General features: G+C 48.3%; 1 protein-coding gene across 2 annotated transcripts in view; it reads right to left on the bottom strand.

Moving 5' to 3' along the window:
• Positions 1–450: 450 nt before the first annotated feature.
• NGF (nerve growth factor) overlaps positions 451–19,240 on the bottom strand; it is a 51,885-nt gene continuing 33,095 nt past the window's right edge. For both annotated transcript variants that reach the window (XM_032881362.1, XM_032881363.1), the window contains exons 2-3: positions 8,051–8,174; positions 451–1,332 (exon numbers count right to left, since the gene is read on the bottom strand). In XM_032881362.1, the coding sequence (XP_032737253.1) occupies positions 595–1,320 (726 nt within the window). In that variant the 5' untranslated portion in view covers positions 1,321–1,332; positions 8,051–8,174 and the 3' untranslated portion in view covers positions 451–594. The remainder of the gene's footprint in view (positions 1,333–8,050; positions 8,175–19,240) is intronic.

The following is a 19,240-nucleotide window of genomic DNA, read 5'->3' as shown; positions in this document are numbered from 1 at the left end:
TTTCAGCCAAAAGCAGATCTCTCTCCCCCCACCCCAAAACAAGCCAGCCTCACAGGTCTTTGATGCAAGACTGTTCCTACTGTAAGGCGAGTCCCTCCAGGACTCTGAAGCGGTGGGCCTGCTTCTGCCGAGGCTCCCCAAACCTCCCCGAGGCTCACGCACTGGGGCAGTGGGCCAGGTAATCCAAGGATTAGGTAGCTTTGGCTCTGGAATGCTGAGCAGAGTTGCAATCCGGCAGACGTCCCTTTCTAATTATGTCCGGCTTAGGGGAATCTGTGAACCCAGTCAGCTTTGCCCTGAAGTTTGCAGAGCTGGCTGGGGTGGGTGGGGGGGGGGAGGATGACAGCCGGGGGTGCCAGGGGTAATTCGCCCCACAATGTCCCCAGACTTGCAGAGGGTCACACTTGGGGAAAATGACTGGAGTGCCGGCACATGGGATGCTTCCAAAAATTTAATAAATAATGATTTTTTAAAACTGTATAAACTATAAATTACCATGCAGTCCTTATAATTTAAAATAATTTACAGGTTGAGGTAGGGAGGGGCCCAGGAGGGGGTGGAGGGGGAGCTGGGGGGGGGGGGCTGTCCTGCAGGTCAGGCTCTTCTCCCAGCCTTCCTGCTGAGCACGCACACGCAGGCTGTGTCAATCCGGATAAACCGCCAGGCAGCCTGCTTGCCGTCCATGGTCAGCGCCTTGACAAAGGTGTGGGTCGTGGTACAATACGAGTTCCAGTGCTTGGCGTCGATGCCCCTGCACCCGCTGTCCACGGGCGTGGGGTCCCGGCACTTGGTCTCAAAAAAGTACTGTTTGAACACGCTGTTGTTAATGTTCACCTCCCCCAAAACCATCACCTCCTTGCCTTTGATGTCCGTGGCGGTGGTCTTGTCCCCCACCCACACGCTGACGCTGTCGCACACCGAGAACTCGCCCCGGTGGAAGACAGGGTGGGACGACGACCGCTTGCTCCTGCGAGTCCTGTTGCCCAAGGCGGCTCCGCCGGCCTCCAAGTCCAGATCCTGAGTATCTGCGGCCACAGGTGGGGGGTGCGTGCTGAATAGCACGCGGGGTGAGCGCAGTCGCCGCTTTTTAAAGAGTTTGGGGTCCACAGTGATGTTGCGGGTCTGCCCGGCCACCCTCGCAGCTATTGCCCCCGCCGGGGTGCTGCGGGCTCGGCGGAGGGCTGTGTCAAGGGAATGCTGAAGCTTAGTCCAGTGGGCTTGGGGGATGGCGTGTCCTGCTGGGACATGGCTCTCGGGGTGGGCTTCTGCCTGGGTGCCGATCAAAAGAGCTGTGATCAGAGTGTAGAACAACATGGACATTACGCTGTGCACCTGGAAGGAGACAGAAACGGGGATTAGTCCACGGGGCACGGAGTTCTGTACAAAGGCAGTTTCTGGGTCTTGACCTCCCGAGAGGATCCCAAAGAGCTGTCTCACCTGGGAGTCCAAGGGCAAGGTGACTCTGGAATTTACCGTTCAAACCGAGAGACTTTGGAGGGTGAGAGGGGCTGCTGACCACAATGACAGAGGACGACAGGTATAAACAGGGCTGGCTCAGGTGACCTGGAGATAGGGTCACGCCATCGAGGGGCTGGGCTTTTTCAGGAAGGGACAGAGCCCCCAAATTCCACCCTGTGGCACCGTGTGAACTTGGCAGCACCATGCACATGGTCCCTGAGTGCTGCGTCTGCCAGCTGGAGGTGTCCGTGTGTGTCTGACACCTGTCCTTAGCACTGTGTTGAGCCCAACGACTTGACTCCCCTGGGAAGGCAGTGGGAAGGGTTTCCCAGGACTTGTCTTGAAGCCCCAGCCCTGAATCCACCCTCTTCAGACAGCAGCACTGGTCAGCTCTGAGATCTGGTGATGGGGAACCCTTGTTGCAAATCCATGAAACGTCATGTCTGGCAAAAAAGTACAGAGCTCTGGGACCAGCATTGCCCGGCTAGTCAGCCACCAGCCAGCACATAGAAATACCAACGCTGATATAGCTCCTTGTCGTGTGACATTTTAAAACTTTTCAAGTGCATTCATTTCTAATTTCTCATTAGTCTTGACTTAGGATTTATCGTCTTTCTTTCATATACAAGGCAAGTGATCCACAGAAAATTAACCAACAGGCCTAAAGTCATCAGCACAACTAGGAACAGAATCCAAAGCTGACCCCTTCTGAAATCCTTCTACCCTTCCTTCGCCCCTACTTTGTCTTTCATCCTTTTTCTTTCAAAAATGTTTTATTTATTCATTTGAGGGAGAGAGAAAGAGAGAGCAAGAGCGAGCACACAAGTAGGGGGAGGGACAGAGAGCCTGACTTGGGACTCGATCTCATGACTTCAAGATCATGGCCTGAGCAGAGGGCAGACGCCCAACTGACTGAGCCAGGAACCCTTGTCTTTCATTCTTAAACACGCCTTTTCCTTTTATTATTTACTCCTATGTGAGTATACAGCAAATGGCAGAAATCCATCTGTCCCCAAGAGGCAGCACAAGCAAGCCCAGACAGGGCTCCACACTGTACCAGAGTTGCCCACCTGTGACCACCCCCCCAGGGCAGCTGACTGTGGAGGTCCCAGTCACACCTGTGGATGGATATCAAATGTCACCTCCTCTGTGAAGCATCTCTAAATCTTGGGAGGGTTAGTGGCATCCCCTAGAGAGGGGGCCCAAACTTCCTATTCCATCCCTTCCTCTTTCCCATCCCCACCCCCACAGGCCATTCTGCATTGGATTTGGAGTTAGAAAACCTTGTTCATATTCCCATCTTGGCTACTTGCAAGCAGAGGGAAGTCACTTAATCTTTCTGAGACTTAGTTTCCTCATTGGTAAAAAGCAGGCAATAACAACTATTTCACAGGGATGCTGCTGGGATTGAAAGGTGCGCACACATCTCCTTACTTCTGAGTCATTCCAGTGTCCTAGGCCAAGGACTTCGTCTTCTTCAGTCACACTGCTGCTTGTTTGCTCTCTGAACTTACTCCTATAAGATTTCAGCCTGTCTCCCCACTGGCTGCAAGGTCATGGAACGCAGAGCCGTGTCTCATCCACCTGCCCTAGTCAGTCCTTCCTCGGTGAGCCCCTCTCCTGTCTACCATGGTGGTTTGCCATAACCCTATCACTGGTGTTTCCTAGTGCCATGGATAATCACGTACATTGTCTGTCTCCTGAGAGCACTGGTGTTTCCTAGTGCCATGGATAATCACGTACATTGTCTGTCTCCTGAGAGCACTTTAGAAGCTGTGCCATTTAAAGTTAAATATTTCTGGAGCCATGTGCAGTGCTGGCACATAGTAGGTCCTCAAAAAATGTAAGGCAAACGAATGAAGGAGTGAATGGGGACGGCCCGAGAAGCTCACTGCCTGCCTTCTTTTCACTGTGGTAGGTGCCTTCTCTTGGATTTTGTGGCTATGGCTGCAGGGTGCATTTCTAATCTGTTTCAAAGTGATGCATTCTTCTCTTCAATATTGTGTTTCCCCCTTCCATCCCCACTGGAAATAGGCCACTGTTTGGTGAAATACCAAGAATAAAACCACCAAATTCTTTTCTCTTGGGTTACTTTGAAAAAACACTGGTGTTTACTCCAGTCCTCCAGCCGGCTATGCACATCTGGGCTTTTGCCCACTGCTGGTTCTGCTGGCTAATGGTGTGGCACATAAACTGTCCAGCCAACTGCCACAGAACCGAGCATTCAGTTGGCTGGCAGCTAAGTCAAGCCCCTTGGTTTGCTCCTTTTCTTTCTTCTCAATACATGGTATCTCTCATCAGATAGAAGAAGGGAGAAGAAATGAAACTGAAAATTCATCCATTTATATCCAAATTAGTAACACTTAGAATTTGGATGGGAAAATGGAAAAAGAAAACCACGAAACTTTAGGGTTTTGATGGTAATAAGGGAAGTACTGCTCCCTATTTCCCATGACCAGGGGTTCCCACCTCCTCCTCCAGTCTCCCCCTTGGTAAGCTCATCCTCTTCTAAGGAGGCGGCTGAGACTTCTGTGGGATTGATGCCCGGACTGGGATCTCTAGCCCCACTGCTCTTTCAAAAGCCAGTTCTGAACCTCTAGGGGACTCTTCCCGGATACTGACATTTTGAATGCAAGGCATCCCAATCAAAAATCTTCACACTGCTACTCATCAGGATGATCAGTCCCGCCTTCCCTCTCAACAGCAGCAGCCCTGTTTTGGACCACTTGATGGTTTATGGTGTGTTATGGTGTAGTTCCCCAGCGGCTGTCTCTTGTGAACATCTCCCCACACTTCCCTCCTAAATGAGTTTCTCCAACATTTTCCTTTATTCTGGCCCTGGAACCACCCTCCCTTTGTCCACCAGCTCCAAACCTCAGCTCAACGCCGGCCTCTATTCCTTCCTCCTGGCCCTCCCCCCAGCCCTTTGCGTTCTGTTCCGGGAGCACCTCTTGAAATTGTAGTTTCCATTCTCACCTCCTGTTCCTGGTTCAGGTCACAGAGCCATCTCCCAACTGATGTCCTGGACCCTCATCTCTCTTCTTTCAGTACCTACTGTTCCTAGCCACCCCATTTAACCTCTTGAAGCCCCGCTCTGATCACCTGGCCCTGCCCAGAGGGTCCAGTGGTGAGCCGCTGTCCTCTCAGTTCAGCATCTTCTTGACCAGGAATGCTCCCCCTCGCCCTCCCTGTGCCTTTTCTGCTCCCCCCTCTCTGTTGGTTGGAGTTGTTCGCATCACCTTTTAGCACCCAACTCAAATACCACCTCCACTGGGCGGGAGGGGCGCCTTTTTCTATTTCCACAGAGACAAACTCTCTCCCTTCTCCACCTCTGTAGAGCATTTCCTTAGACCTGCCTTAGGGCCATTATGTTCTCATCTCCTCCCATCCCCAGGCAAACTCCCTGGAGGCAGAAAAGCACCCTGCCCCTCTTCGTTGTATCCAGGTGACCTAGTGTTCACAGGTGACTCCAGCTCTAAGAGTCAGGGAGGGTGTGGACGCGCCCCTTGCTTCTGTGCTCCTTCACTTCTCCATGCGACCGCAGACTCTTGAGGAATCTTCCAGCTTGGACATGCTTGAGTTTCAGCAGCCATACAGGTTACTGCTCTGCCCAGCACTGCAGGTGCTACTGAATTCTTAATGTCGACGGTAACTTCCAGTTCACCGTCACGATAACACATGGTAGTGGACGGCATTTCATCACGGGGGAGGGTTGCATCAGGCACAGACTGCTTTGTTAAGATTTTTGAAAATGTTGGAAATGTTCTCTCATAAAAGTTTTTAATTGACTCACCCCTAATAGCATGCCCCATAGTCTTTTTTAAAACTTTAGTTTTTATATTTAAAATATACTCCTTGGCGTGGTTTTTTTTTTCAAGTGAGAATATTGCCATGTCTGACATTTTCTCATAAGGCAGGGACAATATCAAATATTTTTACTTATTCATTTTCATTAAGCTTTTTATTTTAGTTCCAGTAAAGTTAACAGTGTTATAGGAGTTTCAGGTGTATAACACGGTGATTCAACAACTCTAACCATTACTGAGGGCTCATCATGGTAAGTGTCCTCTTTAATCCCCTTCAGCTATTTCTTTTTAAATTAAGTGTTTCTTTTTAAAAATCATCAGCGGAGAACTAAAGAAAAGAAAAAAAACGAGTGTGATTTCTAGTCCAGTGATACGATGAACAAAGCGCAGTTTACAAAAGAACATTCTCTCCTTGGTTGACGTAAAACCACGGAGTGACTTTTCTTTCTTTCTTTTTAAGAACAACCCTCGAGGGGCACCTGGGTGGCTCAGTGGGTTAAGCCCCTGCCTTTGGCTCAGGTCATGATCTCAGGATTCTGGGATCGAGCCCCACTTCGGGCTCTCTGCTCAGCAGGGAACCTGCTTCCTCCTCTCTCTCTCTGCCTCTCTGCCTACTTGTAATCTCTGTCTGTCAAATAAATAAATAAAATCTTAAAAAAAAAAAAAAAAAAGAACAACCCTCGAATCCTTTCTCCTGATGACACGACAGGCGGTCCTCATTGAGGCTTCGCGAAGCAGAGCCCTATCAGCTGAACGATCAGCTGGGGATGATGCCCTTAGGGGCTCACATGGGGGAATGTGTTTTGTGTCACGGCTGAATGTTCTGTATTTGTCCTGCTCCTAGCCTGAAAGGAGGACATATGATTAAGAGAGTGTGTATGTGTATGTGTGTTGCGGGGGTGCCTTTTATTCAGGGCTCCCCAACTTCTGTGCCCTCTCGGACCAGGGATACATTCTGGGGGTTTCCATGGTTCCTATGCTCCAGTGAGGACAGAAATTTCCTGCACCTGGTGAGTGATCTTCACACTGACTCAGGCTGCACGTGGGGAGGTGATGAAGCTGCTGGACGCAGCTGAGCAGGTGGCCCACATCCTTGCAGCTCGGAGGGCTGACAGCACCTGGGGACCGAACCCGTGGTGGTTCTCTGTCCAGGGAGTATGAGGATTCCTGCCTCAGAGGGGTGGTGCCTAGAGCTAGTAGTGATTCTGGGCCAGAGACTGGGTCAGTGAACCGAGATCATTAGTGCTAGTGAGGCCAAGTGCCTGTGGCTGAGGAAAGCCAGCCTCCCCTTCCATCCTACTCGCCATGTTATGAGAGTGGGTCAAGGGTCCTTTTCCACGTACACGTGGCCTTGCTCTCATGTAAACATGCTGCTGTCTTCAGTGTAAAGATGGGGACACCCCCAGTTGTCAGCACCTGCGTGGAACGTGAGAGGCCTTCTGCCGCTCCTCAGCTCCCCAGGGAGGTCCCCCTGAGGCCTCAGCAGAGAACAGCATTGCCAGGACGGAACCCAGTGAGCGCCTCTGCTGGCCTCTCCCCGGGGAGGAAGCTTGGACCGGAAGGGACATCAGAGATGATCAAGTCCAGAGGTTCAGGGTGTCAGAATAACCTGGAAGGTCTGCCAAACTGCAGATTGCTGGACCCCACTGTTTCTGACCGAGGAGGCCTAGGGTGGGGCCCGAGACTCGACGCTTCTCACAGGCTCCCAGGTGATACTGACGCCACTGGACCGAGGACTGTGTTTTGAGAATCAGCAATCTAGTCCAATCCTTGAGCTTGACAGAGGGGACACATGGGTGTTGGGGAGTCTGAGTGACCTTGGGGTTCTGCAGCTCGTGAGTGGCGGGCTCCAAGTATGGGAGCTTCCCATCGTTCAGCCTCAGCACCTTCCCGAGGAGAGAGCCCTGAGGCCACGCGCGCACTGGAACCCAGGGCTACACTGAGTTGGTCACCAACATCAAAATGAGAATTCCATTCAACAGGCTGTAAGTTTTACCTCCCTTGTGCCACAAATCCGGACACTGGGGAACACCTGGATATTCGATTATTTTCCTATTTGGTTGATCAGGTTTCTAGGCATCAGGTCGATTTTGTCCAAAAGCACTTGGAGTGCCCATGATAGAAATATGCAGCCAGAAGGCACTAGCAGGTACAGGCACCTGCGGCTTTCCTGGGAACAGGATCTACTGGCCTGAAGTCTTAGGCACACATTTAAAATGAATGAGGGGAGATCATAATTATCATCATTATCCTTTATTGGGCATAAGTACCTCATTAACCTTTGCAACAAACCTGGGAGGAGGCCTTACGATTCCTGTTGCACAGAGGAGGAAACAGGTAGTAAGAGTAAGTACCTGGAAGTGGGCACACACCCAGCCGCAGTAGAACTCAGCGCTGGCCTCTGTCCCCTGATCTGGAGCTTCCCCTACCTTCTACTCCATGGCCAAGGGCGTGAAAGTGATCAAGGATACTTCATCTCACAAGGCTGCCTACTCAGACAGACCAGGCGCTGTGTGGAGAGTCTGACCGCTGCTCTCTGTCTGTTGGAGGCCCTGGGTTCTGTTACTACAGAGGTGGACAGCTCAGACTCTTAACCTGTCCCTGGAGGTACGGGACCAGCTGAGAGCATGAAGGCCACATGTGCTGGATCACTAGGCCCATCCCAGAGCCCAGCTGATTAACAGTTAGATGTGACTCCTCTTCTTCAGCCCGGGGCTCATGTCCAGCTGTCTCAGATGCTCCAGAGCCAGCAGCCTCGGTGAGGCAGGAACCCCTCAAGTGCTTACCTCGGTGGGGCCAGGACAGAAAGCTGCTCCCTTGGAAAAGCCGTTATTGGGCCCGGACACTGAGCTGAGCTTGGGTCCAGCATGCCATCCAGCCCCCTGGACTGCACAACCACGGGCCAGGACTCTGTGGGATGAGAGAGCTGGCATTAGATGGGCACTTTACCATATTCTCTAGCAGGTGGATAGCTGTACCCTAGGCAGGAGGGTACAATAGGGTATACGTCCTAGGCAGGGACATGCCAATAGGACAAACCCCATTCCCTGAGTTTTGGGTCTTTACTGGCATCAGCACCCGGGAAGGACCTAGAGTCTAGCTACCAAAATTGCCAGGGGTGACCTTGCACCGACCTACGGTGGCCCCTGCCTCCGATTCTTGTGCCAAAGTGCTTGGTTTCTGCCTGGATGCAGCCCCTGGGTCCCAATGAGGAGCTTCCTATCCTGCCCCAGCGCCCTGCTTCAGCAGACCCTGACTCAGCACCAAACCAGAAATTATTCTTTACATTAGACACATGCAGATGTAGTAGACCCAACTTAGGACGGCCCAACTTAAGATAAATTACATGGAAGAAAAAGACCTGACAACTGAGACCAAGTTTGGATCTGATAAAGATCCAAATGAGTAATGGTGGCAAATACTATAACCTGACCACTGGATAGAGAACAGAAAACTCTTACGGAATTGGGTTATGCCTCTCTAAGAATCATGCCAAAAGTCAAATTTTATCAATCAGAAGATATATAGATGATACAATGAGGAAAAAAAAATACTATTCGAGTTTAGGCTGTAGTTCCTAGAAGCAATGGAAGTTTTCTGTTCTCCTCTCACTTCTATAAACCTTGTACATATGTAAGTGTTTCCTTCATTCATTCAGCAATATTTCCTGAGCACCTGCTATTTGTTATGCACTGATCTGGGTGCTGGGGACCCAGCAGTGAATAAGACAGACAGGGTCTCATCTCTTATGGAGCTTAAAGTCTGACGTAAATAAAAAACATATCTTCTGATTCTTTACATGTCATGAAGGAAATACACAAGGTATGATGTGAGGAGATCCTGTAGACAGGTTGCTCAGTGAAGAGTTCTTGGAGGAAGTGGTCTTCAGGTTGAGATCTGAAGAATGAAAAGGAATGAGGGAGAGAGCTTTCCAGGCAGAAGGAACAGTAAGTGCAAAGGCCCTGAGGTAGAAACAAATCAAAATTGCTGAACATGTGGAGAAATGAATGGGGAGGTAAAAGGAACTAGGTCAGGGGCACCTGGGTGGCTCAGTGGGTTAAGCCTCTGCCTTGGCTCAGGTCATGATCCCAGGGTCCTGGGATCGAGCCCCGCATCGGGCTCTCTGTTCGGCAGGGATCCTGCTTCCCCCTCTCTCTCTGCCTGCCTCTCTGCCTACTTGTGATTTCTGTCTGTCAAATAAATGAATAAAATTAAAAAAAAAAAAAAAGGAACTAGGTCTGCAAAGACATAGCTGGAACGATGGTTTTATCCTAAGGGGAAGGGGAAGGGAGTGGAGGGCTTTGAGCTGGAGAATGACAACATTTTTAGTGAATGAGTGAATGAATTATTATGTCTATTGTAGCACTTATGAAGGATTGAGTCCCCACCCCCCAAAAAAAGTCTAGAATGACATCTGTATCCTTCCTGTTTATAATATCTCTCCAATTCCAAAAACCCCTTTCCACATCACATTTTTTCCAGTATGGACCCCCACCACTTTTCTCCCTTCAACTCCCTTTCATCTTGTACTACAGAAGCATATGTCAATGAAGCCACCAAGTTCCTAATCACATACATGAGGTAGAGGACAGGGAGGTAGAAAGAGCATCTGGAGTGGTTTTCCTCCTGTTAGAAATCATGGTATTAAGGACTGGGATATTTCCATTCCTCTTCCTTACCCACTCTACTCAAAATATCCTGTTTGCCTCAGAAGCATCAGAAAAACCTTCCCATAGGCAATTGGCATTCAAGTCTAGAGATGGAAATTTACCTAAACACCCTTTAAAAATGTTAGACTCTGTGGCAAAGTACACCGTCATGCTTTCTTGGGGTTGGGTTTAGCACTGGAGGAGGATGGCATTTCCCCGGGGTAATAGATGGGCTCCTGGGAAAGAGAGTCTGAATCCAGTCCACGAATTCTTCATCCGGGTATTTGGCCAAGACTGACTGACCATTTGACTGGAACCCACAGTTAAGCATCTCCCAGCTTCTTCTTCCAGAAGACAAGGAACTACTATGATGATAGCTAAATTCTCCTGCCCTGATCATCTGTGATTCTATGATATCAATTTATCTTTTCTGGCCTGTATCCCTAACGGATTCTTAAGTAATGCTTTCTCCTACCCAAACACTCGAATTATTTTTTTTTCATTAATTTTGGTTTTGTTTTTGTTTTACTAATGTATTACACATACACATAATACACATACATAATACACATAATGTATTATTAGCCCCAGGGGTACAGGTCTGTGAATCGCCAGGTTTACTCACTTCATAGCACTCACCATAGCACATACTCTCCCCAATGTCCATAACCCAACCACCCTCTCCCTCCCCCCCACCCCCCCACAACCCTCAGTTTGTTTTGTGAGATTAAGAGTCTCTCTTTTTTTTTTTCATTAATTAAACCGTAAAACTTGGCCCTATGCCAGCCACTATGTTAGGTGCTAAGGACACAAAGAAGAATATAACATAATATTTAACTTCCAAGAGCAAATAACCTAGAGGTGAAGAAAGACAAACACATGAACACACCTTCAAAGAACAGTGTGATAAGTATGATGTATATTCGACATGATATGGAAACTTAATCGAAGGAGGAACTAGTTTCATCTGGCCAGATGAACCAGAGACATAGGTTCATGGCGGGTGTAACATCTGAGCAGGGTTCTTAAGGATGAATAGAAGTTCATCAGGGAAGAAAGGAAGGAAAGGCATTACAGATCCCCCAGAGTTCAAGAACTGGCTAGAGGTTCAACACGGCTTGGGGAAAGGAACAGTGATGGGTCTTGTACCCATACTACTTATAGTAGCAGGTGCTTATGAGCTTGGAGAGCTCACTGCAGTGGCCTGCCCACGGACTATTACTTCTTGTGTGACATAAAAGGCGACCACTTTCCCTCTATGGAATAGCCAGGCAAGTAAGAGTGACTTTCTCTGGAAATATTCTAGATATTCCATTACAAGCCAGGATGGCCTCCAGTTTAGATGATAAGGAGGAGAGCGAAGGTTGATCTCAATTTAAAAATCCCACAACATCCAGGCAGATCTGTCTTCCCGGGGGTTTGCTATAGACCCATCACAAAAACATCCCTCACCCTATTGATGCCATCTAGGCCAAACCACCTTGGTGCACCAGGGTCACCTGCCAAGCTCGATGGCTGAGGGCTAATATTTGAGACCCTGTCTAGCATCCCCTATGCCTTTGGCCTTCTCCTGTCCAGTGTAGGTACAGTTTGCTGTTGGAGAGAACAATACCCTGTCCAGAATACTGAACACTAAATGATTTTCACAGATGCTGCTGTTATTGTGTTTAGTTTATGCTAGTGAAGGTTAGAACTCTAAAATTAAATCTGATTTAAATATCACCAATTTCTAATGCAAAGATATGAGGGACAAGCAACCCTAAGGCTTATCTATTTTAAAACTCTGTTCTCATGAGGCAATCACTTAATCAGATGGTTCTCACCCTTTCACACGTGCATTTAAATAAAGCCAAGTTCATTGCAGACCCACATTCCATTCCTTCTTGCAGGGCGTGACGGAATACTCTTTAAAGTCTGGTGTACCTCTTGCAGACCAGGACAACCCTAGTCTGTCCAGGGTCTCATGTTTAAGGCAGTGATTCTCAAAGTGTGGGCCATAGTAGTATCAGCAGTATCTTAGGACTTACTAGAAATGCAAATGCTCAGGCTCCACCACAGACCTAGCAATACTGAGTGAGACCCTGTCATGTGTGTTTTAACAGCCCCTTGGGTGATTCTGTGCACACCTAAGCTCGAGAATCACTGCTTTTGCGGGTCTACTCTGGCTCTCCTCTGTCTGCAGCCTCCCCATGGGGTGAGGGATCCGGGACCAAGTGAGAGGGTCAACCCAGAGTCAGTCTACTACCATAGATGGCTTGCTTGATTGGAACTTCCCATATTATAGTCCATTTTATGTCTAGACCATGACCCCAGAACCCCAGAACAACCAGCCTCAAGTCAGCTAGAATTAGAGGTTCTTCTGGGGCCCCCTGAGATAAAGCCTACTTGAATATCTCTCTGTTGTTTCCTGCCTCAGTGTCCCCTTCACTTTCTTAAGTTCTCAATGAGACCTTTTGGTCAATTTCAGCTAAGAAGCTTAGACAATGGCCAATAGTTGAAAATTCAACTTAATATACAGTTGGAGGAAACTAAGCCTCTGGAGAGTTATCAAGGAGTAACGGGCATCAGCTAACAACCGGCTGACTGTCGGTCAGCATCCTGCAAAGTCCTCCAAGCTTGAACTTTGTGGAAGATCTCATCTAACCTCCTCGCTTCCCCCTTTCCACTGCCCTCCTCCCCCGGTGGCTCGCCATCCTGGCTGACCACTGAAATCAGTCAAGGAGCTTTCCACACCCCTGACACCCATCCCATCTCCAGAGGTTCCAGCTTAACTGTTCCAGAGCGCTGCCTGGGGATCAGTATTTTGTAAAAATTCCTGAGGAGTTCCCAGGGAAAAAGCCGAGGCTGAGAACCACTGCTTTACAGGATGAACAGGACGATTGACATCGGCTTTGATGAGCTAGCAATTAAGAGAAATTATCAAGAAATTAATATATCTCAGAAAATGTAAAGTGCAGACGTGGTCACATTTAGGCAACAAGAATCCAGCTTCCAGACTCTCTACCCTCTGCCTGGCCAACCATCTAGATATAATTGACGCTCGTGAATTGGAAGGTTTTCTTTTTACTCCTTGCATGCCACTTAAAATGTTGTTTGGTGGCTGGAGCTATGGTAGCTTATATTAAGCCCAAGGATTATTTGCTGGCAAAGATTTGGGGATGCTTGACCAAAAAGACCTCTTGGACCATTCCTTGCACATGCTCAGATGCGATGCTTAGTTCCAAGATCAGCTTAAGCCACATCAAAGATGCCAGAACATCTGGCTCGAACTGCAGCCTCCTTTCTCTTCGCTTCCACCTGCCAGAGCTCTGTGCTGGGAAAACTCACTGGGGACGTCGGGCATTAAGAGCATGTAGTTGAGGGTATAACAGTAATCATAGTTGGTGCTCTCGCTGTGACCATTCCCCCCCTTGATTCTCTCCTTTCTCTGGTAGTTCTTACTCTGAGCCTGTAGGCAAAAAAGAAATTTGAAGTCTTTCATGTTAAGTCTGTTTTCCTAATTTTTAGCCTAATCAGAAATTTTCTAGTATGGAACATGACCGTGAGGTTTGCTGACTAGGAGCTCTTTTTTGGGGGGTGGGGTGGGGAGGGCATTCAATTTTGGCCACTTGGAGATGATTTGATGTATTTTAACTATTTAGTGGTTTGGCAAGTCCAATAGGAAAATAGTACATCTGGCACCAAGGACTTAGGAAGACATTATGGTTCAGCAAAACTGCTATTCTTTTTGACTGAAAGGTTCAATGCTAACAATTCCAGAGTGCCCTGCCACGTTTCTCTAAAAGATAAATGGTCCTCTGGCTCTTTGGGAGACTCTGAGGTAAATTACAAAACCCTGGCATTTCTCCAGAGAGTCGGGCAGCTTAAGGGGGAAACCACCGAGACTGGCTGACCTCGAGCTTCAGAATCAAGGAGCAGTTGCTACGGGTGTCCATGGCCTGTTGGTGTGTGTGGCTGGCCACAATCTGCATGGTATTTACCTGACTGGAGTCATTAGCTGTGCAAGGCCAACACCGCAGGGAAGTTTTCAAAGCATGGGCAATTAGAACATTGATGTGGTGGTGGGAGATAAGACATGCAAACATACAGCAGCCTTCCACTACAGAGCTGAGGGCAGCACACTATTGCAAGAACGTACAGCTAAATGACAGTCCTCATACTATAGCCCGTCGGCTTAGTAATACTAACGCTATTTCTATAATCTACATTTCCGTGCCAAAACCAATCCAATCGCTTTTCAAACTTCTCTGCAACCCTAAGAAAACATCTCCTTGGTTCCAACTGGCTGATCCTTAAACCACAAGAAAAAGATCCATTTCTTTCAGACCTCCTTTTGGCCTTTCCCTGCCTGCCGTTCCCATACTTGGGACTAAGAGCAGACAGAAGTATTGGGGGAAAAGGGCTCTCGGGTTGGTTGGAGTTAAAGTAGTTTTCGGTAACACCAGCACCTAGCGAGGTTTCCAAACCAAAGTAGACCTCAGGTGACCACCTGGGAAGGAACGCATGAATGCAAACAAAACCTCGTGGGTGAATGCTAACCCGGATCCAAGTTCTTCCTTCTACTTGCTTTACAGGATTAAATGTCCTCAGCTCCTCTTGAGCTAGCCTTTTCCTCTCAGTGTGTGGTATGTTTTCCAAGCACTAGGTCAAGCAACGTTACAGCACATAAGTCTATAATGCAATTCAGATGTAACTTCAGAAATAAAGACAAGCTAATGATCTACAGTTCTGAGACAGACCAAGAAAAATCCTGGTCTTGCACAGTGTTCTAGGGCTTTTAAAGGCAGGCAGGCCATTGTTCAACTGGTGAGGGATAAGGTATGAGCTGTAGGACTTGAATGTAAGAATCCCAGTAAAATGTCATCCTCACTGGTCCATGAGACACCCACAACTATCGTGAGACATCCATACTTGTTTGTGAGGCACGCTTGTCCATGAGACACACTCGTCCGTGAGACACATGTGCCTGTGAGATACACTCACCCATCCATGAGATGCCCATGCTTGCCCAGGAGATACTCACTCATCTCTGAGACATACTCCCTTGTCCTTGGGAAACCCACACTTGTCCACGAGTCAGGGCCATTTCTGCTTGAGCAGCTGGACTCCCGTCTCTGCAAACACTGCCACACCTTGACCACCCTGCATCCCTGAACACCTGGACCATACCAGCCAGCACGAAACACATCACAAGGGGAAACTGAGTCCCAAAGATGAGTCGGACACTTTCCCATACCGCACCACTCTGGAGTGACAGCTGCCACCGTGTCTCCAGCTCCCTCACTCTTCCGCACGGACATTTCCTGGCTTGTCTGCTGACTTCACACCCAGAAAATCTGACTCAAGGCATGAAAGAGATAACTCAGCCCTGTTTTGCCCAGGCATGCAGCACAAGCAAATCCTAGGGAACCTGAGGCTAAGATAAGAGCTGGAAACAAAGAATTTACTTCCATGTGTGTGTTTGTCAGGGGTCTTTATGCTGTTCTAGCTACTTCCTGTGTACAGCTTTAACTATCCCAGTCCCGAGTGGGTTCCTATCGCACGGTAACGTATATCCTTGATGGGGGATGCTGGAACATCACTGGGGTGGTTAGCTATAATGAGGCTGTTTCATGTGCATTTTTTCAGCTTATTGGAAGGAGTTTCATCTAGCTCTTTCATTACCTTAGGAAAAAGGTCACAAGAGATGAAAACCTGCTGTCACTTCAAAAGTCCCTTGATTCTCATGTAATAATATTTCAGAACATCCCCAATCCAGTGTTTCTTCTTTTAGGTGTTATTTGCCCATGACATCATGAACAAAAGGAAAAAATTTGCCCTGCTGCAATTTAGTCCAGAGCTAATAAGAGACTCACAGCACGCATCCATCTCTGGGGACCCAGAACACTGTGGGTAATTAGAAATTCCACAGATGAGGGCAGACAGTTTCACCCGCTCGACTACCACACACGCGCACACACACATATGCCTGCGTGCGTACACACAAACACACACCAGCCATGCATCCTGCTATTTCTAAAAGTAAATTTGGATGTTTAAGATCCAAAGAACTATAAACTAATTTATTTTAGAATCTCAGTTGTGATTTTACATAATGACAGACTGCAAGAGCTATAAAGAAAGGGCCATCAGTGATTCTACAGTCCAGATCCTTACCTTGGCTGGGGGTTGGGTGCATTTCAGTCCTACCCCTCATCGGCTGTGTGACCTTTAGCAAGTGCTTTAACTTCTCTGTGACTTGGTGTTGCCTCTCCATAATAATAATCCTATCTTCCACATGGGGTTATTGAGAGGATTAAACAGAAGGAGCATTTTGCCGGGAGCCCGGCACCTAGTTCGTCCTACAGAAAGATCAGGCATTTTAATGACTATCATTAAAGACATCCAGCCAGAACTAGGCAGTGAGTTATCAGCAGCCTGGGCGCAGAAGTGAAAGCAATGCCTTACGTCCATCTCACGTACCCGTCGGGCCATCTCCTGCAGGATGGATCCTGCTGTTTGCCCCTGTCTTGGTTGGAAGGGCCGGCCACGCGCATGCTCAGTGGCCCCGTCTGAGCAAGCGTAAAACGCTCTGTCTGCAGCTACAAGATGATTATCTGCAATCATTTCTCAACAAAACTGCTGAGTAACGAACTGAAACATTTGTTTTTGGAATGATCCATTTTCTCCAGCCACGTGGCAGTCAGAGGGAGGAAGCCGTTCTGGCCCTGAGTACAGTTTGGGGAGCACAGTGCTCTTGGGCCATCACGAAAACCAGCCAGGCCCCATAGACCTGATAGCATCTTTGCTTAGGGTCATCGCTGCCTCACTGGGAGGGTGAATCACAAGGAGACTACAAAACGGAGGTATCCTTGCGGTTCAGTTGATGCTCAGGTTTTCCAAGGGGCTGGGGACAAATCGTGGCATCTGCTTGAGTGTTGACTTCTTGAGGTCTTCGGTGTTTTTCGGACCACAGGCTGTCTCAGAGTAGGCACTTAGGGAATGTTTATTGAACAGAACTGAAAACTCTTCCCACAGCTGCACCAGCTTACTCAAAGTAAATCGTTATTTCCTATTCTATTGGGAAAGAGCAAGTGGTCCCAATTTACATTCCTGGATCACTGGGTCAGCCCCCCTTTCATTTCGGTGAAGCTTCACTGAAGAAGAAGAATGTCCCATTGGTGGGCTGACAGGTGCACTGCTGAGGAACTAAGAGTCTTAGCTCTCCCAGGACCCTCATCCCGCCTCCACCACCAGCGCTAAAAAGTATATACAGGTATTGAATCAACTCCTTCTTTCCAGCTTGCTCATGTCTCTTGTCCAGAATTTATTTGGGGAAAGCTATGCTCCAACCCAGCCACTGGTTCTATTGTGCAATTCAGTGGGATGGCAATCACCTCATTGTTTAGTTACAACCCAGGAAAAGATGAAAAAAAGAGAAAAAAAACCAAAGCACACACATACAGACCGAGGGTGGAGGCCGTGTGATGATAATGAAAACCATTTGTTAGTACTTCACTCCTTTCTCTGTGAATCCACTGGGTTCCTGGCGCCAGGCCTCTGTCTGCGCAGGGAGCTGCACCTCTCAGGCCTTCCAGGGACTCATCCACCATCATGGCGGACGTCTAGTCTAGTCTAGTCTAGTCTAGAGTGTGTCGCCTTTTGTCCTTAGGAAAGAGGACACTTGACTGTCCCGGCTCCTTCTGGGCCCCAGCCACCAGGCCTGGCTCCAGCTCTCACCTCTGTCCCAGGGCGCCTCCCTAGCCTGTGGAATTATGCATTAACCTCGGCTGTTTTTAAGCTCTGCCTGAGCCAGACTGTAGTCTGCTCTGTGCAAGAAGGGCTCTCCTCTGTGCCTACACTCTGTCCACGTGCAGTCCCGGCTCTCGATTTAACTGCTTCAACTTTTCCTTCTCTCCATATTCCCAAAATACAGATTTGAACTATTTTGTAGCATAAAAAATAAATAAATAAAAATGTAAAACTAAAACAAATTTTAAAATTTCAACAAACAACCTCCCCCACCCCCGCAAAGTCACAACCAGGAGAATAGTGTGTATCTATCTGCCTCAGCATGTCTGTTTTGCTTGTGCCATCCCAGGTAGAGGAATCATCTTGAAAGGCACAGGGAGTTACAGGCTTGGACCTGTGCACTTGGGCCCATTAAGTCCTAGTGCCTCACTGCCCACCACTCTGCCCACTTCTCAATCCCATCACAGCATCTGTCCCAGTCATGTCTCTCATTCAGACCCATGGAGCACGGCAGCGTTCTCTCCAACCCACTCCACCACCATGACTACTGCCTCCTCCATCACCATGACCACCACCACCCACCATGAAAGGCTTAAAGAACTTTCTGGTGTCAGGGAAGTCTGGCCAATGTTCCCAAGACCTCCTCGTAGGCTGTCAATAACATCTGCAGAACCAGAAGAGAGGCACACCTGGGGGTCATCTATTCTCTCCAGAGTAGTTAAATGAATTGTTCAGGTCCATAGAACTTCCGATGGAGTGGTAAATAGAACTGGGTCTAGAAATTTGTATTCCTGCTTTCCTGTCCGTTCCATTATATGTTTCCCAGTACCTATTTTGGAAGCTGCTTCCCCCCCGCCCGCCCCTTCTTTCTCCTGAGATTTTGTTGTCTTGTTGTTGCTTTTATCTTCGTACAGCCAAAAATGTAGATGACAATATTATTCAGTTTTGACCTTGATAAAATCACCTCAAAAGAGGAATATCCATGATGGTCCCAAGGACATTCTAGACATGCACACAAAGGTAAATAAGGAATTATGTATCGTGGTTCTCCAAAATGAGGCAGGTTCTTCCATTTCCCTAATGCATTGTAGTAAGGATAAGTGTACAGTTTTTGCCAACATCTTTGAGGGTTTCTGTTTCCTCACATCCGAAGACAAGTGGACTTTGTATTTAGGCCCCTGCAGGGACAGAAAGCTCTCCCTGACCCCTCCCGTCAATCTCCGGAAGGAGGTACTCCTCTGACTAGTCCCATTCCATAGTAGCGATTGGCTCCCACTAGTAAGAGAGGAGTTCCCTCAGAGTCCAAGGATGGCTCTCTCCCCACCTTCTGTGCCAGCAGGAGAAGGGACCTGCCAGTTGTCCTAGGAGGAGGCTTGGCCAACTCCTTGGCATGCTTCTTCCTCAGCCAAGGGTGAGTACACCAACATTGGAAATTTGAGTCTGGCCTTGGGGTGGGGAGATAAAAAGGCAGGAGTGGCATAGAAGTACCCCAAGATTCCCTTAGGCCTCTCCCTTAGGCTGTGTGAGAGGCATTCATAAAGATAGAATTACCTCTATGCTAGGTGTAAAATTAAACGTAATGTAATATGATGTATT

The sequence above is a fragment of the Lontra canadensis genome, unplaced genomic scaffold (assembly GCF_010015895.1).
Source record: "Lontra canadensis isolate GAN:19392208 unplaced genomic scaffold, GSC_riverotter_1.0 scaffold75, whole genome shotgun sequence".
Classification (NCBI taxonomy): domain Eukaryota; kingdom Metazoa; phylum Chordata; class Mammalia; order Carnivora; family Mustelidae; genus Lontra; species Lontra canadensis.
This window is presented reverse-complemented; position numbering and strand designations above follow the sequence as displayed.